Source organism: Spermophilus citellus (genome assembly GCF_964194105.1).
Source record: "Spermophilus citellus genome assembly, chromosome: 2".
Taxonomy (NCBI): Eukaryota; Metazoa; Chordata; class Mammalia; order Rodentia; family Sciuridae; genus Spermophilus; species Spermophilus citellus.
In genome coordinates, this window is record NC_138183.1 from 128,685,287 (window position 1) to 128,711,076 (window position 25,790).

The following is a 25,790-nucleotide window of genomic DNA, read 5'->3' on the forward strand; positions in this document are numbered from 1 at the left end:
GCCTTCCTTTCTGGAGCCTTTATGACACCTGTGGTAAATTTCCCTTTCTCATCTTTTCTAGAAGTCCAATAGCAAGGAGACTTCATTAAAAGTCCTCAGCAGTGGACCTTCTGAGCAAAGCCAGATGAGCCTCAGTGACTCTAGTATGCCACCCACCCCAGTAACTCCTGTAACCCCCACCACACCAGCATTGCCTACCACCCCAATTTCCCCTCCGCCTGTGTCATCAGTGAACAAAAGTGGCTCTACTTCTGTCTCAGAACCAGCTAAGTCTAGTTCAGGGTAAGTGCCTCTGTTTTGTTTCTATATTTTCCCCTCCAAAATCCTCTTGTATGCATGTTCTAAGGTTGTTTTCTTTGTGTGTGTGTGTGTGTTTGGGGCTATTGGAGGTAGAATTCAGGAGCATTATATGAGCTATATCCCCACCCCTTTTTGAAAACTTTTGTTTTTGAGGTAGGGTATTGCTGAGTTGCCCATGCTAGACTCAAACTTTTCATCCTCCTGTCTCAGCTTCCTGAGTAGCTGGAATTACAAGTGTGTGCCACCACTTAAATTCTTATTTTTGTTTCCCTGATGTTCCTCACAGGGTTCTTCTGGTGTCCTCACCAACAATGCCACAGCTAGGAACAATGCTATCCCCAGCTTCCAGCCAGACTCCACCCAGTTCACAGGCTGCTGCCCGGGTTGTAAGCCACTCTGGCTCAGCTGGACTGCCCCAGGTGCGGGTGGTGGCTCAACCTAGCCTTCCTGCTGTCCCACAGCAGTCAGCAGGACCAGCACAGACACTGCCACAGATGCCACCAGGACCACAGATCCGGGTGCCAGCCACTGCCACACAGACCAAAGTAGTACCCCAGGTAAATGGAAACTGTAGGTCACTGGGAAACAGGACTGTGGACTGACTGAGGTAGGCTGATGAGTCAAATGGTCAAAGTCTGGAGAAGGACCAGGGGATCATAGATTGTTGTTCCTGAGGATAAAGTTCACTAAGATAACTCATTTTATGTTTAAAACCATGTAAGCATTTTTAGATACTCTGTTTTACATGTTGGAAATCAGACCTTCAGAGAGGTTCAGTAATTTTCCCATCTTTCAAACAATAGTACCCTTGTAGAGGTGGGATATAAATCTAATAAACCTTTTAGTTTAAATCTCAGGCTCCTTCCATTGTGCCTTAGCCATGTGTCTTGGGTATCCCAATGACTATCTGTATGATTTTACAGAAGATTTTTATCCTCTTTACTTCATTTTTCTCTTATTGTATATAAAAGGAGAATATATGCTCTGAATATGTAGGAATAACCAGATGCTAAATGTAAAGATGTTCTGAAAATTAAAGTGTTTTATACAAATACAGGAAATTTGCAGTGTCTGTTTCAGAGAGTGTTGAGCCTTGAACACTGAGAGAGTAGTAGGACTTTTAGAAGAACATTTTTGGGTGGTGACACATGGGGAGATCCTGTCTTGGAGTGCTGATTTCCATCTCAGGGTCTAATTGACCTCTCTGCCTCACACCTTGAACAGGCAGTCATGGCCACTGTTCCAATCAAAGCGCAAACTGGGGCACCCAGTGTACAGCGGCCTGGACCCATGCAGACAGGGCTTACGGTGACAAGTCTCCCTGCTGCAGCCAGCCCTGTGAGCAAGCCAGCCACAAGTTCCCCTGGGAGCTCGGCTCCAAGTGCCTCTACAACTGCAGTCATTCAAAATGTTACAGGACAGAACATCATCAAGCAGGTACGTGGAATCCTCCAGGTGGTTCTCTTTTTTTTTTTTGTCCCAAAACAGAAACCTCAGGGTGGAGGTCCTGAACAGACAGATGTCTGTGGAAAAAAGATTTGTCATCTTGGGCTCTTTGTTTATAGGTTCTTCAGGTATGTTTCCGTTTAAGACAGTTGCAATTTCTGTGGATGCTCAAGGGATGTCTTCCATTTCTTTCCATATAATTTAGCATTTGGTAGTAGTTTATGGATTTAGTGAGACTCTCCAAGGACTTATTTAAATTCCCATGGCCATATTCTAATTGGCTTTTCAGTTTACACCAGTAATGGTAGAATACATTTGTATTGGCAGACTAGTAGAAATATTGACAGGAGTGCTTCCTGTGTATCTGTACCATGCCTTGCATTTTATAGATGTTAGTGGTCTGTTTCTCAAGCACTGGAGGGTGATAGATACTTCTGTTATTCTCATTTTATAAATGAAGTGGAGTTATATAACAATGAAGTAGCCTTTTCATTCAGCAGTTGTTCACTGTCTCTTGTGACAGGCACTATGTGAAGGATTGGGGATTTAGTAGTCTGTTAAGTAGACTGAGCCCTGCCTTTGTGGAATTTGTGTTCTCGGAGGGCAAGGAGACAGATAAGTACATCAGTGTCAGAGAATAAGAGATGCTGTGAGGGGCTTGGGATATAGCTCAGTTGGTAGCACAAGGCCATGGGTTCAATCCCCAGCATCATACACACACACACACACACACACACACACACACACACACAAAAGAGAGATGCTGTGAGGCTCAGTAGACAGGGCAGTGTTGGAGAATGGTAGTGTGCTAATTTCATCCACGATGATGAGAGTTGGCCTCTATGAGGAGATGAAATTTGAGGGAGACAAATGAAGTTGGTGTGCTATGGTTACGATGATGACTAGGAGATAAAGCATTCCAGACTTAGGCATGGAAAGTGAATACATTTGAGAAACAGCAGGAAAGCCATTGTAACTGGTTTACAAGTGAGCAAGCATGAACATATGGCTCAAGCATGGTGGCTTAAGAAAAGGGAGTTGAAAATGGCCCCCATGGGCTTTGGTTGCAGTGACTGGATAGATAGTGGTCTCATTTACCAAGATGCAAGAAAACTGAGGTGTAGGGACTGCAAGGCAGACAGAAAAGTGTGCTCATGCAGGAGAAAGCAGTGCTTATATTGGGTGTGGTGAAGAGTGTAAGAAGAGACTCATTGTATATAGTTGAATAAATGCGACGAGTTCCAGGGGCTTTTTGGGAATGGCTTCAAAAGAGTGTAAGATGATGAAGCAGAGTTAGTGAGTATAAGTAATTTTTAGAGGAATTTTGCTTTTCTGAGAACTGGGCTGGAGTGGAATGTGAAGGGGAATTGAGTGAAGCAAGGAGGGCAATATGGAGTAGAGCCAGGGTTGTTTGTATTTAGGATGTCCAGTGTCATGGCATGTCTGTGTGGCAATGGTCCAGTAGAGGGGCCATAGAGAGGAAGGTTCTCGTGGAGCATTTGACTTTCTTTTTGAGTTGATATGAACCCACGGAGTCTGGCTCTAGAGCCAGATACCTCGCCACACTACTACTGTCATAATAAAGGTGATCCAACCATAAATAGATTAAAATGTACTTGAGACTAATGGGGAAATACTGTTATATACAGATGTAATTATGGTGAATAGTAATGATAGCATTGTGATTTTTTTTTTTAATTTTTTTTTGAAGTCCTTTCCTAGGTTAGGGATATATAGATAAGTCTTTTTAAAATTTTTTATTGTTCTTTTTAGTTATATATGACAATGGAATCTATTTTGATACATTTATACAAACATGGAATATATCTTACTCTAATTAGGATCCCAGTCTTGTGGATATACACAATATTGAGATTCACTGTGGTATATTCATATATATATATATATATATATACACACACACACACACACACACACACACACACACACACGTACACAGGAAATTATGTCAGATTCATTCCACTGTCTTCCCTATTCTCCCTTCCTTCCCTTCATTCCTCTTGGTCTAATCTATTGAATTTCTGTATAGATAAGTCTTTTTTTGTTTGTTTGTTTTAGTATATTTAGTTGTTGATGAACTGTTATTTAGTTTATTTATTTATATGTGATGCTGAGAATTGAACCCAGTGCCTCACAACATGCCAGGCAAGCACTGTACCACTGAACCACAACCCCCGCCCTATAGATAAGTCTTGATTAGTAAAATGATCAATCTTGGATAGACTTTAAAATATTCCAGTTCCTAGGGGCTGAGGATGTAAGTGTGGCTTAGTGATAAGGCCCTGGGTTTAAACCCCAATGTCTACTCCCCCCAAAAAATTACAGTTCCTCTCTTCTACCCTTCTCTCCCCAAGGTGGGAGAAGGGTGTATGCTGTGCTCTTCTCTACTTTTGTGCCTGTTTATTATTTTCAAAATAAAAAGGTAAAGATATATGAAACATACATGAAATAGAGGTTTGCTTAATTTTATTGTGTGATCAGTCAGCATCATGCTGTGTCTCCCCCATACAGGTGGCCATCACTGGGCAGCTTGGTGTGAAGCCCCAGACAGGCAACAGCATCCCACTCACAGCCACAAACTTCCGAATTCAGGGTAAGGATGTACTGCGACTGCCGCCCTCTTCCATCACCACAGATGCCAAGGGCCAGACGGTTCTTCGAATCACACCGGACATGATGGCCACATTGGCTAAGTCCCAGGTTACCACAGTAAAATTGACTCAGGACCTCTTCGGGACAGGAGGTGGTACTGCAGGCAAAGGCATCTCTGCCACCTTACATGTCACTTCCAATCCAGTCCATGCAACTGATAGCCCTGCCAAGGCCAGTTCAGCCAATGCTCCTTCATCTGCTCCAGCAGGCACCACTGTGGTCAAAGTGACTCCCGACCTCAAGCCAGCAGAGCCCTCCAGTTCAGCTTTTCGCTTGATGCCAGCCCTTGGTGTGAGTGTGGCAGATCAGAAGGGAAAAAATACAGTGGCCTCTTCAGAAGCGAAGCCAGCTGCCACAATTCGCATCGTGCAGGGCCTGGGAGTAATGCCTCCCAAAGCAGGCCAGACCATCACTGTTGCAGCCCATGCCAAGCAAGGGGCCTCAGTGGCCAGTGGGTCTGGAACTGTCCATTCTTCAGCAGTATCCTTGCCCAGTATGAATGCTGCTGTGTCCAAGACTGTGGCTGTAGCTTCTGGGGCTGCAAACACACCCATCAGCATCGGGACAGGAGCCCCCACTGTGCGGCAGGTCCCCGTCAGCACCACGGTTGTGTCCACGTCCCAGGCTGTGAGTAATGTCAGTGGTAAAGAGTATCCCTCTCTTCAGGAAATCTCTTAAGGTTGTTAGCTCCCCATCCCTCAGGAGACTCACTAGGACCAAAGAAATGTCTTTGTAGGTGTGGAAATTAGAAGTCCTGTCTGTATTCTTTTCTTTGATCCAAATGGATTTATGTATTTTTATGAACCACATTTTATAATGGTATAGTTCATGCATACGTTCTTACACAAAATTGTAAGAATGGTGCTAACAGTATAGAGTAAAATGAAAAATTTCTTTCATCCCCCTACCAGTTCTTCGTTTATAACTGCTAATTATTATTAGTAACACAGCATTTATCCTATGAGTCCTTTTCCTGTGCATTTTCATATATATACACATAATTTAAGGAAAAAAAATCTACAAGAGCCCTTACTCTTTTTTTTTTTTTTTTTTTTTAAAGAAGTCTTAGAGATTCTATACCACAGAGAGAGATACTGGCTACATCCTTTCTGATGATGTAGCAATTCATAGAAGGGATTGTGTTAATATATATCCAAGCCAGAGGATGTGGCACACACCTGTAATCCCAGTGGCTCAGGAGCCTGAGGCAAGAGGATCATGAGTTCAGTCAGTCTCATCAGTCTCACCAACTTAGTGGGGTGTTTAGCAACTCAGTGAGACCCTTTCTCTAAGTAAAATATAAAAAGGGACTGGGGATGTGGCTCAGTGGTTGAGTGCCCCTGGATGCAATCCCCAGTACCAAAAAAAAGAATACAGTTTCCACTTTCCCAGTACCACTGTGAATGTTGTGGTGTATGTGTTTGAATATGTATGTATTTCTGGGTTGTTTGTATTTAGGGTGGAGATTGTGAGGAGGAGGCACAATGAGGCACAATTGGAGGCTTTGACACTCGTGCTGTCAGAAAGGCCACACAATCTTTCTCATCAGCAAGTCTCCAACCCTAACCAGAGCTAGCTGGTTCAAGTTAGAAGGCTGTTTAACTTTATGTTCCTGTCTTACTAGTACTAGTGGAAAGGGCGTTCCTTTTCAGTTTTGTTTCCCTGATCATGAGTGAGGTTGAGCATACATTGTATAGAGATTGGAATGTGCTCTTTAGTGGAAAAGAAATTTTTGCTTGTTTTTGAGGGAAGGGAGGTATTTGACTTTTTTTATATTGTTTGAGGTGGCCCTTTTTATGTGTATAGAATATATTTCAGTCTGTCATCTTTCATCCTTGCATTTGGTACCTCTCACTTTATAGGTATTTACAATATTATTGATTAAATCTTATTAACATTTTACGTATTCTAGGTTTTGTGCCTATGCCTACCTTTCTCCAGGGTTATAAAGATAACTAAGAATTTTATTTTTATAAAATTATGAGTTTAAAAAAGTATAAGTGATTGTCCATTTAAAACATAATTCTGTATCATGAAGTAGGGATCTCATTTCATATTTTCAAATTATCCCCAAATCATCAACCAGTTTATCCTTTTCTCACCAACTTGAAATGATTTGTTTATTATGAACTAACTCCCTATATCAACCTCAACGTGTTTCTAGATGTGTGTTTTCTTTGATCTTGGAGTAAGGAGCACCGTTCTAGTGTATGGAGGATATAAAACATGTTTTTATTTTTCTAAGCAAGCTACATAGGAAAAGTTTAATAATTTGGGATAAAAGCCAGGGTGATGAAGGAAGACGGATATACATGTTCTTAAACAACAACACCAAAAAAACCTTACAATGTGGTTAAGGGAAAATAATTATATAAGTTTCCAAATCACAAAGTGTAAAGTTAAGGAAGTGAGGAAACCGTGCTTACCCAATCTACCTCTGCCCTCTTGAATCTTCCTCCTGACACCAAGAGGTCCTACCCAGTGGCAACTCCCTGTGTCACTCAGACATTCAGTCTAGGTAAATATAACTGGCTAATCCAGCCTTAGCTACTGAAATAGTTAGAATTATATGCATGCCCATCTATGTCTTTGCTTAGCTTCTTATCAACTGTCCCCTCTTTTTTTTGGTGGTGGTGGTTCTGGAGATTGAACCCAGGGCATTGTTCTACCACTGAACTACATCCCTGGTCCTTTTTGTGTTTTATTTTGAAATAAATTGCTAAGTTGCCCAGGCTGGCCTTGAACCTGGTATCTTCCTGCCTCAGTCTCTGGAGTTGCTGGGATTACACCACCACCACTCCTGACACAACCACCCCTCTTGATTTTTTTTAAAAAATTAGATTTAATTTACCTAAGATTTTACTACATAGAAATTGTATTACTGGGCTGGGGAGTATAGCTCAGTGGAATGTGCATGAGGCCTTGGGTTCCATCCCCAGCACTGCCCAAAACAAATTGTATTATTAAACATGCATTAGAAACCAGGCAGTTTGGGAACCGGTGACCATTAATCCCTCCCAGAACCCTTAATATATTGGCCTTTACCCTTTTTTTCATCTAGGTTCTTCTTGGGACTTAGCTGGTAAGTTTAGTGGACTTTTCACTTGGTTGAGTTTATTATTGGTGTCCCCTAACTGACCTCTCTTATCTTGGAAAAACAGAAAGCACTTGGAGAATGTGGCTTGTTCTTTATCCTGCATGCCTGGCTGTTTGTTCCCCCTCAGTGAGCCTGCATTCCAGTGAGGGGGTAGCTGTGTCCTTTCTCTGTTAACTCTTGGGCTTCTTGCTCCTTCCTCATGTGTGTTCCACCTCTTAGTTACTAGGTCCCCAGCACTCTACCATATGTTGGGGGATACTGAGATGCTTAAGCCTCTCCTCCTAGGGGCTCAAAACCTAGGACTGTAGTGAATGAACACACACTTTACTATGTAGTTCAGGTACAGGTTTTATACCCATGAAAGAAGATTGTAAGATGATAACAGGCCAGTTGACACCTTACTACCAGTGTGAACCCTTTTATATAGGGTTGCCTGGGCCCTGACCTCAGAATATTTGGACTGTGGTTAAAAAATAGGGACTGAAAGTGCTCCTCACTTCTTTTTCCCTGTAATGATGCTTGGTGGTCTTCCTTTCTTCTATTCCTCAAAAGCCAATTTCTTTTTCTCTGCAGGGGAAGCTACCTACACGGATCACAGTTCCACTGTCTGTGATTAGCCAGCCAATGAAGGGCAAGAGTGTGGTCACAGCCCCTATCATCAAAGGCAACCTGGGAGCCAAGTGAGTCTGTTTGTAGTGAAGGAACATCCTCAGGGGTGGAGGTAGGGATGGAATATAATGTCAGTCCTTGTCACAGAATGGGATGGCAGCTGATATTTCTGTGTCCCCCACACCAATGCTCATCAATAATTGCCATGTTCATCAACAATATTTATTGAACATGTAGTACTGTTTTAGGTACTCTAATTAAAATAGACAAAAATCTGTACTGTTTTCAAACATAGATTGCAGGATGGGGTGAGGAATAATTTAAAAAAAAAACCTAATGCATCAAGTGATAGAAGAGGAGTGTGAGGCACCTGCCTTTGACATTTGTGCTCTGAACCTAGGACAGTTCGGAGGATGATGACTTCCTGTGGCCCTGACTTAATCAAGATAAAGGGCAGGATGAAATCAAGTCTACCACTATCAAACCAGCTTATGTGACATGGCTATTTGAGGGAGGGCTTCATTTTCTTTTTCTTTTTTTCTGGGAACCAGGGATTGAACCCAGGGGCATTTTACCACTGAGCCGCATTCCCAGCCCTTTTTATTTTTATTTTTATTTTGAGGTAGCATCTCGCTAGGTTGCTTACAGCCTCACTAAGTTGCTGAGTCTGGCATTGAACCTGCAGTTCTGCCTTACCCTCCCAAGCTGTTGGGATTATAGGCATGTGCCACCATGCCCAGCTCGTTTTCTTGTTTTAAGAGTTGAGGTTTTGCTATGTTGCCCAGGCTGACTCTGAATGTCTGGATTCCAGTGGTCCTCCTGTCTCAGCCTCCTGAATAGCTGGGACTGTGGTGCACAACACCACATCTGGCTCAGGAGGTGTTTTTATCAGGAGCACACACCCTTCTGGGCTGTGTCTTCCTCCTGGTTAGGGTATAGATATAGAGTCTAGGACCATTTTATCCAGAGTGCTAAGGCCTTCTGTGCTCACCCTTTTCTGCCATGGGAAGCATAGAAGCTGGAAGAAGGGTGGGGTCTTAGCAGCAGCTTGTGTCTATGTGAATCCGGAATGCTGGAGTTTTGACTGAACACCAGACCTGCCTGTTTTCCTTCAGTGCACAACCTAAATCCAGGGCAGAGACAATATTCCATGATATAGTTATACCTTACTCCTGCTTTCCCTCCACAGCCTGAGTGGCTTGGGCCGCAATATCATCCTCACCACCATGCCAGCAGGTACTAAGCTCATTGCTGGCAATAAGCCTGTTAGTTTCCTCACTGCCCAGCAGTTGCAGCAACTTCAGCAGCAAGGTCAGGCCACACAGGTAAGGTCCAAGGCAGACTCTTGGCCACATCAGACTTTTCTGTTTCCTTTACTGTTCTTAACTGATGCACCTACTTGTAGTCCACTGACCAGACCTTCTCTTTGCAAACAGGTGCGCATCCAGACTGTCCCCGCATCTCATCTCCAGCAGGGCACAGCTTCTGGTTCCTCCAAAGCAGTCTCCACTGTTGTTGTGACCACAGCTCCATCTCCTAAACAGGCACCTGAACAGCAGTGATTGTGACAGAGGTGGCTTCCATAAACGATCACTCCTGGTCTGCCTTGGCTCAAAGAAAGGGAGCAAGGAGGTTTCATTATTCCTCCAAGCTTGTCTGTTAAAGGCAGGCTAGTGGGGAGGATAGAAACGGCCTTGATTCTGCTGCCATACACCATACTGGAGCCCTAAGAATGTTTTACTCCAGGTTCCTGAGTCTGCTCTCTACCAATCTAGGAGAAGATTCTGTCAACAGTCGTGGAAGGTCATGATTCCATCATTCAAGCCAAAGTTCTCTCCTGAGAGTAGGACGCCCAGGGAAGGCTTACTATTTAGAGTGGGCAGGCAGTGTGTAAGCCTTGTTCTAAGGGTTGTATTTTTTAGTTTCTGGTTTTCTTTGTGACTTGTGGTCTAGATATGAGTTTTGTGTTCTGAAAATTTTGTGTAACTTATTTTTTTAAAGAGCCTATTGCACTCTTCATCAAATAGAAATGTGGGCTTTAGCTCCCCTCTAAAATGACCACTTGTTTTTTTGACCAGAATGAGAATCCTAGCCAGTTGGTGGCTGATTTGATAACTACATTGTAGTTGAGAGTCTATGAGATAAAAAAAAAAAAAAAAAAAAAAAAAAATAGAAGTTAGGTAGTGTGGATTCCCCAAAATGGGATTGTTCTGGCATCACCTCTTTATTGGGGTCTTGATTGTGGTCCATACCTTCGTCTGCCCAGTGGGCAGAGTACAGTGACGGAGACTTTGCAGCACCAACTTTGTTGCATTTCAGAGATTGTGCATTCTGTTTTGTTCTAGAGTTGGAGTCACAAACCCCAGGCTCTTGGGCCCAACCACCAGTTTTTGTAAATAAAGTTTTATTGGAACATAGCCCACACCCATTTGTTTATGTAATATCTATGGCTGCTTTCAAGTTAGCAGGCAGAATCGAGTAGATATCATAGAGACTGTGTGCCCTCAAGCCTGAAGTGATATACTTTTATAACCCTTTAAGAAAAAGTATGTTGATCTCTGGCAGGAGAAACAGCAGGTAGAAAGTTGGCAGTGTGCAGGGTTGGGCACTACCAGCTTCAGAAGAGGTTAGTCTGGATTTCAATTTATTTATTCCTGGTTATTGCAGTCCTCAGCCACTTTCAGCTCTAAGTGGAACTCAGAATGGTATTTTAAAATGTCCTAAGTACTTAAGGAACAGGTCATTTATAACATATGCCTCACCTATCATGGGGCAGGGGTGGTAGGAATGCTTTTTTGCAGTGATAGGGCTTCCCTATCTCTCTTAGAAGTTATTCATATTATTAAAAAATTTATCTTGAACCTGTGGACTGTTAGTGGTGGTCTTATATAGGATCTGGGTGGGGAAGTAGAGCTGGAGGACACAGAATGGAAGTGGCCTGGTTTAGATGGTAGCTATGTTGCAGGTGGGCATTAGGCAAGGTGCTGAGAAAGAGAAAAAGGTTAGAGTGACTTGTTGGTTACCCAATGGTTTTATAATTTCCTATAGCAGTTCTGTAAAATAGATGTATCAGCCCCCTTTTAGCTGTGAGAAGATGAGTATGACTGAAGATTAAAAACAGAACCAAGGTGAAAACTCAGACTTCTGATCTTAAGATTCCTTCTCTGCTGCATTCTTAAGGGGAGGATGGCTAGGATGTATCATGATGGGCGTTGGGGACAATCAGAGTTGGAAGGTGGGAACCCTAAATTCCAGAGGGCAGAGGAGATAGGTAAGATAGAACTCTTGATGGGTGTATGGAAGACTGGCACAGAAATAAGACTGGAAATGGTGAGAGGTAGAGACTTAGAGGGAGGGAACAACAGGGTACTTTACTTGAGTGAGGGAGAGTTCATCTGTGTTTTATAATATAGAGATCATTCTAAGTTACTTTTCACATAGGAAGCCATGTGACATGTGGCACGAAAGAGAAAAAGAGAAATTTGAGATATTCTGAGATATTTATTGCTGGTTAAAAACAAACCTCTTCTGAATTTACTTAACAAATGATGCCATAAAAGTAGCGCTGGCATTCAGCCGAAGCCCTATCCTACATGTTAATCTACTGAAGTTATCTAACTGCTTTGTGCTACAGATGTGTATGTTCTAGAGAGCAGGGATGTGAAACACAGGCCTATTTCAGGATGTCAGTGTGGCTTGACTCCCTGGGAGATCTAATATTGGCACTATTCAGCCTGATGGTGGAATAGCATAGAGTGAGAGTTGTTCATGGTGAGAGCACCAGTATTTGTACCATATATGCTTCCTTCACATGTAGACTTCAGGACTCCAGGTGATGGGGCAGCTGTGATGGGGAACAGTTCTTGAAATCTGGCGACAGCCATTAAGCTGGTTGACAGAGATTGGTAAAATTATTCAGACAACATATCCAAGAGAGGAGTTGATGAACAACATCATGATCCATTTGTACTTTAGTATCATATCTAAGAATGTTTATGCCAGGGTTGATCACTTCCATTAAGGTGTTCCAAACCATGATGTGGGGCTTGCATCAAAATAAATTTTAATATCTCCTATCCGATTTTCACACTTCAACTACTCACTCTAGAGAGTATTACATTTCTTAGTCTACCCCTTAAAACAACAACAATAAAACCCCAAATGTATATCTTTCCTGTGAAAATAAAACAGAAACTAAGTTCTTCCCACCTCTAGTCCCTATGAAAAATGCATATTTTACATTAATTGCTAATAATGAGTCCTTCAATACTTTGATTTTTGGATGGGGGTTACCAGAGATGCTTTACCATTGAGCAATATCCCCAGTCCTTTTTAATATTTTATTCTGAGACAGGATCTTAACTAAGTTGCTTAGGGCCTCACTAAGTTGCTGGGGCTGGCCTCAAACTTGTAATCCTCCTGAGCTGCTGGGATTACAGACTTGCACCACTGTGCCTGGCACTGTTTGTTGAATGTTTGAGTTCCCATTCAGCTGGCAACACCAAGGTAGATGGTAAAAGGGGATCCAGCTCTCTATAATAACTAAATCAATGTTTTTAGTAGCTCATTTTTAATCCCTAAGTTTTGGCGTCAAGTTTGAAAGACAGCTGTGAGAACCAAATGAGAGAATGCATCTCATCCAGAAAATGCTGTACAAATAAAAGGTGTTAGGTGGTCTCTTAAGACCCTTCAGCTTTATGCTAGTTCACTTTTATCTGCCTGTTCAACTTCATATACTTAATTATCTATGTTCTTTCCTCCTTTTCATTGCCTTTGCACTTTCTGTACCTGGAGTAAGCTCTTTGTAGGACAGACTCCCTATAGAAACAACTCTCTTGCTTCCTCTATCATGGTTCGTGTTTACCTCTCAAAGCCCCACCACACTGTGTAAATGCCTAACACTAGACTGTCAGCTCCTTGCTGAACACATATTTCATTACTTGGGACAACCATTTCAGATCTGGTGCAAAGTAGACATCTGTTGAAAGAATTTTTTTTTTAAAGGAAAAAAAAGATCTGGAACCAAGATTATATAATATCAAGATTTTATATTACTAATTCAGAATTCATGTCTTTTGCTTTCAGCTGTGTTGAAATTCAAGGCGTTCCATAACCTGATGTTTTTCTCTGTACCTCACTGTACAGATTTCCTTTTGGCACCCTCTTTTGGGTGACTTTAGAAGTCAAAACAGCTGAGTTCCACAAGCCTTGCTGGGCTACTAATTAACTTCCTGTTTTAAAAGAATATATATATATATATATATATATATATATATATATCTTTGGCCTAATTTTGTCCCTTATCAATGGAGGCATTGCAGCGCTCTGTTAAGATTAGTTAGAAAATGTTTAACAAGTAATATTTAAAATTTGCTTGTAAATTGCTTTACTTAAAAAAAAAATACAAGTTAGAATTATAGCTTTAAAGTAAAAGTACTGTCATTCACATGTGTCCTGATGTTTTTCCAATAAGAAAATACCTGTTTTTTTGAAGGAAAAGCAGCATGATGTCTTGCTGGACTCATATTTCATTCACAAGGTCATTTCCTGTTTTAGGTGTTCAGTCTTTGATTTCTCTATACAGATGCACAGGCTTGTTACTTATAGGTATTACCTCATTTCTCTTTATGAAGGATATTACACTAACACAGACTGTTACCTTATGTTTAAGAATCCAAACAGCAAAATACACAAAACATCAGAGGCCTAATTTCCTGTACTAAAGCCTCCAGCCTTGTATTAAATGAGGAGGTACAAATGTATGGAGCCTTAGGAGCAGACCAAGGTAAGCCTCAAAATGAGGGAATAAGCTATATTCACTCCTTGGGGGCTCAAAGGGATAGGAGGTCTCCTAAAGTCCATGGCCTAATCTCGTTCCTCATCTGAGCCACTCAAAAGTGCAGTCTGGTAAGTGTGATTGGACTTCAGTGTCTGAATCCCAATAATTTCTCCTCCATGTTTCTTTATCCGTGTCAGAAGGCTGTAATAGAAAAAACAATGAGGTCCAATTAGATTAGGCAGAAAAAGATCCTTCCTCATCTGAGGATTTAAAAATACCTATTGGTTCTTAAAGCATTTTCTTCACATCTCTATTAAATATTGTGATATGTGTTTGTATATCTGACACCTCAGAGAATACTCAGTGTGACTGAAATGTCATAATTGAGCTCAGATTCAGCTGTTTCACTGACCAGGGAGTAGACTGATGGTAACCATGACTATAACTCCTTTCTGTTTGGTCTGTTATGGACTCTTCTGGGTGTAGTGTGTTTGCTTTGGGTCTAGGGAAATAAGCACCTAGGAAAAAAGGAGGGGCAGCTACAACAGCCGTAGAACTGTAAAACCATATGCTGTAAGTCATCCTTGTACTGCAAGGCACCGACATTTACTGGTTGGATGACCTTGGTCAAGTTACTCAGTCTTGAAACTTTGATTTCCCCATCTGTAAAACATTAACAGTTCATCATAAAGCTATAGAGCAAAGTGGGGGTAATACAGTGTTGAGAGTTATCTATGCCTGTGACACAATGATTACGTGGGAGTTAATAGCTGTTATAGTCTGTGTACTGCTAAGAAGCACTCTAGAGAGCACTTTCTGCCTCGGCATATGTTTTGATAACATTTCTAGCAAGTAGGCAAAACAAGACCAGAAATAGAAGAGGGGTCCCAGATGAACCAGTAACAGCAGGGTCTACAACCTAGTACTGATCCCTAGTTCAGAGTTTTCCCCATTGTACTACAGCCTTAATATCAGAGCTGTATGTGAGACTTTGGTCTGTCAGGGTACTATGACCTAGTCAGGTCATTTAACATCAAAAAGCCTTTATCATCATTGGTAAAATGAGAGTTGTAATACCTATTCTGAAGTATCGAGTGCCTTACCTAGGATTTGGCATATAGTTGGCACCTATTAACACAAGTAGAAGTTAATCAGCACTGCCTAGGGATTAGCACTTGTCAAAAAAGAACATACCAGTAAACAAGAGAATAGTTGATGGCCACAATGCAGAGGGCAACCAAGTAGTGCCAGCAGAAGCACATGGTGATGAACATGATGTTGGCCTCATCATTCTGGTCCCATGCAGGTGTCCCAAAAGGTGGGAACAGCACAAACCCAATCTGGTGGGTTAGATGAAGAAGAAATTGGTCTTTTGGTTAGTTGTCCTGAGAAGCCAGCCTTCCCCAGTGGCCACCAGGTTTGCTTAAGCTACCCACTATCTCAGGCCTTTTCATACAGGAATGTTAATTGTGGGAAAGTTAGGAAGTGGGACTTGTAGAAGGTACCATTGCCTGCCAGTACTAGGGAAGTCTTGCCACAGGTTAATGCAGCAACAGGATAGTAACAGAAAAAGCACATAGGTCAGGGTATGGGCCTAGGGAGAAAGGGGCCATTTGAAAACATTTCTGTGGGGTGTATGCTGCGTTTTCAGACATTTTGCCTTCAGGATTTTCTTGGGCACACTTGAGAGGACTCCTCAATCTAGACCATATAAAGAATGTTGGTGTGAATAATCACCTGCCAGAACCAAGTTCCCTGAAGAATAACCAGACCGGTTCGGAAAAGTTCCAGCACAATATTGTCCCGAAAGATCACCTCCACGGAGATACTGATACTGCCTCCAAACAAAGCATACAGCAGGAGTGAGTGGATATGCTGGTCCAGTGGAGGTCGGTTATGAACATGGTAGTAGAAGAGAAAACCTGCCACAAACCAAATGACAGCCATCAGAGACTTGCTTGTTAATACTTAAGAGAATTCACCCTGGGCTTTTCCTGTTATTGGAATTTTCTCTTAGATCTGTCTCAAAGATAGCTTCTTCTTTTAGGAAGTGTTCCAGGACAACAAACAGGTGCAGATTAAGTTAATTTCGTAGGTATGGTAAGAGTGTCAAGAAAGATGTATTAAAAAGATAACTCTCCAGAATCCACAGTAAGGTTCTATACAGAATGGATAAGTGATACATAGTGCTGCTTTATAACAAGCTGTGAGTATGTATACTTGAAATTCAGTTTTTCCCTTCTTCAACCTTCTGTTTCAACTCTGCTGAGGTAGAAGTGATTGGTTACAAAATGCTTTCTTCATGCTTCAGTTAATGTGAGGTATATTGGGATTCTACCACTTTCCCCTGAGCAGTTGGGTGGGTGCTATGTTTGAGTGTCTCTCAAAGGTCAATATGTAAAGGCTTGGCCCTCAGGGTGCTGGTATAGGGAGTTGCTGTGGATCTTTTAAGAGGAGGGGCTTAGTTTGAGGTCTTTAGGTCATGGGGAAGGGTTGCTTTTCAAGGGGAAACCCAATCTCTCCTTCTCTTTGTTCCTGGTTCAAAATGTGACCATTTTGCTCTTACATATGCTCTTGCTTTGATGTGCAATCTTCATGATTTGAGGTCAGACAGGGCCACTCAGTCTTGGACTTGAAACTTCAAAACTGTGAGCCCAACTGACCTTCATTAAGTAGCTTATGTCAGGTGTTTAATAATAGTGGTAGAAAGTTGACTAATGCAGTGTGTCTCTTGAGACTTGTAATGGAGGCCAACACAATAACACCCCAAGAGGTGAAGTGGGGTGCAGTGTCTCTTCCTTAACCAAAAGGATTTACCCCATATATAGTAGCAGTCAGTCCTGAAGCATTGTATCTATGTGAATATAAGTGCATGTGTGCACCCGTGCATAGGAGTATGCACATGTATGAGTGCAGTATTGGTGGCAGTGGGAAGGCAGGGAGGCTCTGTGCAGTGTTAGCCAGAACCTTTGAGAACTGCCTTAAGGCCTTAAGCTTTCATGAGATGCTTTATGGAATATGCATTCGGGATCATCCAGAGCATAGGACAAAGTCCTATTCAAGATTTGGGAGTCCTGAGTTGAATTTGCAATATTTTTGGTCATTTATGTTTTGATCTTATAAATTTAACTTGTCTGACTCTCCTCCCTTTTCTCCATCCATTTTACTAAGTTACCTTCAGTGAATACTGCCATAGCCAAAACCAATCTGTCTACCCCCAAGGGGACATGGGAGGCAAGATAGGTGAGCATGTCAATGATTCCTGAGACTGCAAAGAATAGGTACATGGTGCAGTGCTGCCAGTTCATTAGCTTCATCCAGTGGTTTTCATGGTAGAGGTGTAGGTGGGGCCCATCAGGAACAAACTGCTCTGCCAGGATCCCTGCCAGAAATGAGAGGGGTAAGTGAGTAGAGAGAGTAGCTCCAAGACAATTTAAATAATAAAAAATAGCTGAAAGGCATTGTTTTAGTTAGCTTTGTCACTGCTGTGACTACAAGACCCAACCAGAACAACTGTAGAGGAGGAAGAATTTAGGGGTTCGTGATTTCAGAGGTCTCAATCCACAGACAGCAGGCTTCATTCCTGGGGGCTCAAGTTGAGCCAGGACATCATGGTGTGGCAGAGGGAAGCAGCTCAAATGGTGATCAGAAAGCAGAGAGGCCTTCACTTGCCAGATACAAATATATACTTCCAAGTCACCACCCCAATTCCCACCTCCTCCAGTCACACCCTACCACTTAAGTTACCACTCAGTTAATTTCATCAGGAGGATTAATTCACTGATTGGGTTAATGCTGTCATGACCCAATCATTTCTTCTTTGAACTTTCTTGCATTGTCTCATGTATAAGCTTTGGGGGGACTTCTCATATCCAAACCATAACATTCCACCTCTGGCCTCCAAAAGCTCACATTCATCAGACAATGCAAATTATGTTTAGTCCATTCCCAAGAGTCCTTATAGTCTCAACAGTTCCAAGATTGCTCAAAGTTCAAGTCCAAAGTCTTCTCTGAGGCTCAAGGCAATCTGGCATTGTGAGCTTCTAAAGTTAGAAGCAATTTACAGGTATCCATTGTATAAAAATACTGAGTAAACATTTCCATTTACAAAAATAGGGGCACAGAAAAAAAGTAATGGGACCAAAGCAAGACTGAAATCCAGCTGGGCAAACAGCGCCTATATAGTTATGTGTCCAGCATCTGGAGCACATGGCATAATGTCCTCTCCAAAGGTCTTGTGTAGCTACATCCCTGTGGCTTTGTTGGTTGCAGCCCAAGTGGCCTTTGTGTTGGCTTGTTTCTGCTCAATTCCTACAGCTTTTCTAGGTTGATGTCCCATGTTACTGGCATTTCTTAATCTTGGGGGTCTCCACTGCAGCTTTGGCTTCCTCCTCAAATCTCCACACCTTATCTTCTCAGGGCATGCCCACAGGGACTCTGACCCTGCTGCACTTTGCCTGGTTTCCAAGACATTCCTTTGAAATCTTGGTGGAAGCCTCCATGACCCCATAACTCCAGCATTCTGAATTCCTGCAGAACCAGCACCACATGGTTGACACCAAGACTGTCACCATCTTGAGCAGTAGCCAAGTCTGCAGGGACCCTTGCTGAAGCAGCATGTGAATGTCTGCATTGCTGAGCATGTTGAAAAAACTTCCTAGGCCCCCTTGTGCAAGAAGGGTGCCCTACTGGTCTCAAGAGAATTTTTACTTTTATTTCCTCTGAGTTTGAGGTGGGTGTGGGCTTGCCAGCTCATGAGATAACCTCAAGCCATCTTTCTTATTGCCTCTGGATAGTCTTCAGCATTTCTTTAGTGTCAGTAAAGTCTTATAACAATTGCAACTTCCTTAGCCCTAGTTTTACTCCTGCCTTTCAAGTTCTTTAAACATTTCTACTCCCGAATATCACAATAAACTTGGCTAAAAGCTGCCAGTAACACCCATGAGACTTCCTGAATGCTGTGTTGCCTAGACGTTTCTTTTGCTAGATTAAGAACTCCATCACTTTTAAAATCAGCCTCAAAGAAAGTCTCAGGACATAGACAATAAGCAAACAACTTCTCAGCCAGAACAGTACAGGGATGGCCTCTAGTCCAATTACCGATAGTGTCCTCCTTTTCTTCTTAACCCTCTTGAGCCCTGTCTTCACTGTCCACCCTCCTATTGGCATTCTGGTCTTCTGAGCTCCCACTAGAATTGGCCATTAATCTTTGTTTACAACAGTTTAAAACATTTCCATCTTGCACTGCTAAACATCTCAAAATTCCACCCACAAATTCCAAAAAGCTTCTGAACCACATGATTAGGTTAGGCACAGCAAGAACCCCACACCTGTTATCAATTTCTGTGTTATCTTTTTCACTGCTGTGATTGAAAGACCTGACACGAACAACTGTAGGGGAAGAAAAGTTTATTTAGGGGCTCACTGTTTCAGAGGTCTCAATCTTTACAGACAGTAGGCTCCATTCCTTGGGGGATGAGGTGAGGCTGGACATCATGGTTGGAAGAGTGTGGCAGAGGGAACCAGCTCCCATGATAATCAGAAAGCAGAGAAGCAGACTTCACTCTCCAGATATAAAATATATACTCTAAGCCATGTCCCCAATGCCCACCTCCTCCAGTCACCAGATAATCCCATCAGGGAATTAATTCACTGATTGGGTTAAGGCTCTCACAACCCAATCATTTCTTCTCTGAACTTTCTTGCATCTCACACAGGAGCCTTTGGGGGACATCTCACATCCAAACCATAACAGGCATGAACCAAGTCTAGATGTGGGTGAGGGTTGCCTATGCTTTGCTGCCTTGAATGTAGCTCCTTCAGCATAAAATAAGATTGGCCAAGTAATCTTTTTGGTAACTGGCCTTTGTTTCTCCTTTTTTGGAGTTGTGGGTCTAGAAGGATAAGCAATAGAAATGCATCCATACACAGGCCTCCAGTGTATTTGTTCCAAGCTAAGGTGAACACAAGGCCAGACCACTTAAGTGAGAATGTAGCTGATCACTAATCTTTGGGCTCCTCTGCTAAGTCAGCAGTGAAAGATATCCCCAAAGACAGACTGTGATGAAGATCCTTGTACAAACCTAAGGGAGGGCAGCAGCTCCCATATCAGCACCAAGCAAGCTCTGTAACCTGCAGGCTCCTCCAGCCCTGGAGGAGTACACTGACAGGGTGAAGGTGCTACAGTTTTTTGTTTGTTTTTTGCCATACTGTATCCAAGAAGTAAGCAGGGCCAGAAGTTTTTGCTGCTGTAACCCAGCACAGCTCTCAGTACCTGTCTGTCCCATGTACTTTTACCACCTCTTAGAAGATTTGTCTTATACTCAAAATGTTCTTGTGGAAGCCTGGGAGTCCTCCATCATAACATTTCTGGATGTTGTTCCCCAAAACTTTGTTTCTCAAAACAGTCCCTTTCTGAACTAATTTATAACTGTTCAGGAAGTTGGTGAAAATGACCTGTGTGAAGTAGCAGTGACAGCAGAATAGAAGCCTTGTGAGTGGAATATGGTTCCTTATTGTGTTTCTAACATTCACACATGGTTAGAACTCAAGAGATAGCTGTTGAACACGTGTCACTTTCACCCAGCTGAGATGCCAAATACAATTTTTCTAGCTTTATTTAGGCAAAATTGAGGCTATCTCTTCTATGTAAATCATTACGGTCCCAGTCATTTCTCAACTCCAGAAAGATCTCTGATGTCTGAACTGAGAACAGGAAATCTCAGCTAGGTAAGCAAGCAAAGCTGGGTGAGCTTTGCTTACTCCAAGGGAAGTTATTGTCTTTGCTTCATTCCCTCCTGGAAAACTAGGCCAAGGATGGCAAGTGGCCAAGCACAATTGCAGAATAAGAGCCTTAATTAACTTAATGCAGTGCAGGGCTGATTCTGAGGAGGAACCCTTACTATGGTCAGTGCTCATTCCTTGTTGGCTTTTTTCAGTCTGGTCCCACTGTTTACCTTACTAGCCCCCCTGTGCAAACTTCCCCCCTCTATAGTTGCTTGCGATTTGAGGAGGGAAGGCATGCCAACCAGATGGTAGTTAACTACCCTGAGTTTCTAGAGGGAAAGACAAATGAGGAAAAATGATTTTTCCTAAACTAACTGTAAACTCAATTTAGTACTTTTTAGTTCATGTACATAAGTTTACTCTGCTTTAATGTAGTTCTTGGCTATTTTTTTTATATCTTTTTCATACAGTATGTGTTTTGCTTCAACAACCTCCTAAACCAGTGTCCTTTTAGGACAAAGAGTATAGTTTATTTGGTAGTTTTTCATAGTCTATATACAATGTTAAGACTCTGTTAACAATATACCCAGTGGGTATTATGATAAAACAACCTAGTGGCTATTTGAAAATCCTTGTTGTATTGTCTCTGCCAGTGAAACATCTATTTCACAGAGCCCAGAAAATGGATTAAAGGTTCTGGTATGATGTGAAGATTCCCCAGACCAAATGACCCTGCTCTTACCAATGACTGAAAACAGAATCTTGACTGCAGCCTCGATGACCTCTAGACGCTGGTAATAATGGTTGAGCCTGCTGTTCTTCCCCTTCTGGTGAAAGTACTTCAGTGGGTACTTCACTGACCACCACAGTCCAACTATCAAGAAGAAGCTCCCCGGGAGAGCATGGCCTTTGAAGTTTGCCATCAGTGTTCTAGGACACCTAAACGATTAGGAACAGCTGTTAGTGATCATTCAACAAGACATATTAATATATATTTTGGTAAGAAATAAATTACATGCCTAAGGAGTCCAAATCATGAGCCACATCAAGAAGGGTCAGCTGTTTCTTATCAAATAAGCTTTTATGTTCTGTCACTGAAGTCTTGTTCATAAGGTGAGTTATGTGATGAAGAGATCATTACTAACCCTAAGGTTGTAAAAACTGCAGTGGGGGATGGGTAAATATTCATTGGTCTCAGGGTAAAGAAATCTTTCTAAGTATAAACAAAGGAGGGAAGTGAAAAAGAAAAATTCAGTTGTATAAGCATTTTATGTATCAAAAAGACAGTTTAAAAAAGTTTGTAGCAGCTATATGGTATTTGTAGCAGGTATAAGGTATATATGGTTTGTAACAGCTCTATGGCTATTGTACTAGAGAGCTTTTACAAATTAATAAAAAAGATGAATGAACAAAAGACATGAATAGATGATTCATAAAATACAAATTGATGACAAATCTCAATTAGATATGTATATGGCATTACAATGCCATTTTTCATCTAATTTGAAAATAATTTGGAAAACAAGATTTTGGGCATATGAAGAATATGGTCAATATGATTCAAATTTATATACATCAAAGTAATCATATAAACATCACCTCATTCTAAAAAAGACTTCAGGCATGATTTGCTTTTATCTCTTTTACAGTAGCATGAGACTATAGGACAGAAATTAGGAGTGTTAGCTAGAATTTATTAAGAAGAAAAATGTTTATTTTTCCCTGGGGCATAAAAAATATGTAACTTAAGAGGAAAATAACAGTTTGGGTGACTACTATAGTTTGAAAGTGTGCCCTCCAAAATTCAGGTGTTTGCCAGCATGTGTAATATTAAGAGTTGGGGCCTTTAAGAGGTGATTAGGCAATGATGGTTCCTCCATCATGAATAGGATTAGGTATGCTTGTAAAGGATTTTGATGAATGGGGTTGGTCCCTCTTTTTGCCATTCTGACATGTGAGAATGCAGCCCTCACCAGACACTATATGCTGAGGCCTTGATCTTTAGACTTCTTAGCTTCCAGAACTATAAGAAAAAAAGTTCTGCAATACCTAGTTTGTGGCATTATGTTATAGGAGTAGAAGATAGACCAAGACTGACAGAAAAAAAAGATTCCCTAGGAACATAAAGTGCCCGTCATCTATACAGCTTTTATACTTTGCATCTGGAATATCCTACAAAGTCCCATGAGCAGAAGTCTTGGTCCCCAACTTGGCACGATTGGGAAGTGGTGGAACCTTCAGGAGGTGGGGCTTAGTGGGACAAAGTTAGGTCGTTCTGGGAGTGCACTGTAGGGGAATATTGGGATCCCAGCCTCTTCCTCCTCTTTGCTGTCATGCTGTGAGCAGCTTCACTATACTATGTGTTCTCTGCAGTGATATACTGTTTTGCTATAGGTTCAAAAGCAACAAACTAACCAACCATGAGCTAGAACCTCCAAAACTGGGAGCCAAAATAAATCTTTTCTCCCTTAAGTTGATTATTTTAGATGTCTTTGTCTCAGCACCAGAAAGCTGACTAACACAATAACCATTCTAGCCCTAGCTGTTGGCCCATCCTTTATCACCCACTAGATTTTCAGGACCTTTTCACATCTTCCACATTGACAATTAAGGGATCTCCCCTGCCCTAACATTAAGCTCTTTCACAATTAAAAAAAATGCATATAGTTTTAAAAATATCAAGCATTATGAGAAACTTAGATGACGAGTAGCAGTTTCATGCTCCATCCCTCCTTGCCTCTCTAGTGAAGCCACTTTCAACTTTTTCAGCAGTTTCTTCTGGTTTTACATCCATAGATATAGCTACTGTGTGCATGTTGCAATCTAGTAATTTATCACTGCTAGGTATTATCTACCAATTTCCTAGTGTTCTCCTACAACTTCCTCCCTCTTTTTTATCCTTTTATTTTCATACTGGTTACAACATACATGTTATTTCAATCATTATTATCATTAATATGGCTCTGTAAATCCAAAGTCCTTATCAGGGCCAGGAAGGCCCTGGGTTAACTTTTTGATCATACCCAGCTATCTTCTGCCACCCTTCATCCCTCTGTTCTTTCAAACAGTTGAATACAGTCCATTCCTGTGTTAGGTCCTTGAACTATCTGTTCTTTCTAAAATGGTATTCTACCAGTGGTTCTCCTTCATTTTACATGGGTCTTAGTTCAAGTGTCACTTTATTCCCTGGCTATTCTGTGGAAAATAGCAGGTATGTCCCACTTTTCAATCCATATATACTTGCAGATTTTCCTTAACCTATGAATCACTTATATTACAGACAGGTTCCTTTTCAAGCATCTGTGTCCATTTACTAAAATGTAAGTCACTTAGAAGGAGTTTGATCTATTTTGTTATTGCTGTCAGACCAGTGCCTACAACATGGCCAGGCAACAGGGAGCACTCAGTAAGTGATCAGGAAATGAATGGCTGCTTAACCAATTAGCATATCAAGGGTTGTTTTCTTCACCTTTTATTTTCCAGAGTTAATAGTTGCCTTGTTTTTTATTTGTTTAGTTTCCCTTATTCTTTTCACTTTGTTTATCCATAGAACTAACAGATCTATCAAATGTCTGCCAAATAAAAGTTTTAGACATTATCAGCTCTCTTTTATTCCTAGAGACAAAGTTCTCCAGAACTGAGCTGATTACTATTCTAGAGAATCCAGCACCATCTTTCACATTGTTCCTGTTTTGGCTCTTGTTTCTTGGATGTCATTTACTTTCCTTTTTTGATTTACCTCCATTAATATTTATCTATTATTCTTCAAAAATGTACACAGATAAAAGGGAGATTTTTTTTTGAGAATTTGCATGGTTTGGTTAACAATCTCTATTTTCTTTTTAGCCTGTTCATATTTAATATAATTATTGAGGTGGTTATATCACATCTGTCATTTTATTTTCTATGTCTCTCAATGCTGTTTTCCTGATGTTAGAATGTCTGGAATTTAATTTCTTATTCCTCTGTTCCTCATTTCTTGCTGTCTTTTGAGAGTTAACATATAAATAATTTAATAATAACATGCCATTAAATTCCTCTTTTTGGAGCGATATTTAATTTTTTTCTAGTGCTTGTTCCAGGGATTATAGTAAAAATCTTTATTATATTCTACTCTATTTAATACTAAAAATTGCAACTTTGTTCCAACATGGCTTCATTTTCTACCCTCCCTTCATGCCTATATATATTCTTACACACACATACATACATATATGTAATGAACTAATTATACCATAAATATAAACACACACACACACACAAAGACACAAACCATTAATGTGAACGGACTAAACTGTTCCAATGAAAAGGGAGTTTCTTACATACACATACAGTCCAACAGTGTTGCAATTATTACTGTGAAATAATTTTGTATTTTTCAAAGAATGAATATACAAATGCTCCTAGACTTACAATTGAATTACGTACCAAAAAACCCTCACAAATGAAAAATTGTAAGTTCAAAATGCAGTTAATACATCTAAGCTACTAAACAATCTGTGATGTAGCCTCCTTTAAACACAATCAGAACAATTATATTAGTCTACAGTTGGCAAAGTCACCTAACAGACAGCCTATTTTATAAGAAAATGTTGCATATCTCTTGAAATTTACTGAACACAGCACATTCAGAGTATGGATATTGGTTGGTGATGCCAGGATTTTGTGGCTGGCTGGTTGTGGCTTGCTGCTGCAGCATCACCACATAACACTATCGAGGAAAAACATCAAAATTCAGAATTTGAAATGTGGTTTCTACTGAGTGCATATAACTTTCACAACATTATAAATTTGAAAAATCCTAAACTGACCTTTGTTATGTCAGAGGATGTCTGTGTATACTTTCATACTTAATCACATATTTGCCATTTCCAGTGCTCTTCATCCCTTCCTAGCCATTTGAATAAGTCTATAATTTTATCATTTTTCAACACAAAGGCTATCCATTAGTATATTTTATAATCATGCCTTTGCACCCCCTGCATATAGCAAAATATGTAAGTCCCTTATATAAAATGGCATAGTAACCTATACACGTCCTCCTGAATAGTTTAAATCATCTCTAGAATGCCCGTAATACCTAACATAATGTAAATATTGAGTAAATAGTTGTTATTACTGTATTGGGAGTACTGACAAGAGAAAAAATCTACATGTTCA

General features: G+C 41.0%; 2 protein-coding genes across 7 annotated transcripts in view; one reads left to right on the forward strand and one right to left on the reverse strand.

The window, feature by feature from the left end:
• NFRKB (nuclear factor related to kappaB binding protein) overlaps positions 1-12,146 on the forward strand; it is a 34,667-nt gene extending 22,521 nt beyond the window's left edge. For 5 of the 6 annotated variants that reach the window (XM_081280053.1, XM_081280054.1, XM_081280055.1 and 2 more), the window contains 7 exons: positions 62-282; positions 587-857; positions 1,525-1,737; positions 4,279-5,046; positions 8,090-8,196; positions 9,315-9,450; positions 9,562-12,134. In XM_081280053.1, the coding sequence (XP_081136179.1) occupies positions 62-282; positions 587-857; positions 1,525-1,737; positions 4,279-5,046; positions 8,090-8,196; positions 9,315-9,450; positions 9,562-9,687 (1,842 nt within the window). In that variant the 3' untranslated portion in view covers positions 9,688-12,134. Of the gene's footprint in view, positions 1-61; positions 283-586; positions 858-1,524; positions 1,738-4,278; positions 5,047-8,089; positions 8,197-9,314 lie in introns of all 6 variants that reach the window. The other variant, XM_081280052.1, reaches the window with a different exon arrangement.
• Positions 12,147-13,111: 965 nt separating this feature from the next.
• On the reverse strand, positions 13,112-24,199 carry TMEM45B (transmembrane protein 45B). Its single transcript, XM_081280059.1, has 5 exons — positions 21,373-24,199; positions 17,080-17,286; positions 15,642-15,826; positions 15,099-15,244; positions 13,112-14,105 (listed from the first exon to the last, which is right to left on the reverse strand). The coding sequence occupies exons 1-5, from the start codon at positions 21,551-21,553 to the stop codon at positions 13,991-13,993; spliced, it is 834 nt and encodes a 277-aa protein (XP_081136185.1). The 5' UTR covers positions 21,554-24,199; the 3' UTR covers positions 13,112-13,990.
• Between the last annotated feature and the right edge of the window lie 1,591 nt (positions 24,200-25,790).

Coding starts and splice junctions, on each gene's coding strand:
- TMEM45B (XM_081280059.1), bottom strand. CDS start 21,553: ATGGCAAACTTCAAAGGCCATGCTCTCCCGGGGAGCTTCTTCTTGATA. Junction 15,827..17,079: donor TATGGCAGTATTCACTGAAG/GTAACTTAGTAA, acceptor GGTTTGTGGCAG/GTTTTCTCTTCTACTACCAT. Junction 15,245..15,641: donor AGGGAACTTGGTTCTGGCAG/GTGATTATTCAC, acceptor CTAACCCACCAG/ATTGGGTTTGTGCTGTTCCC.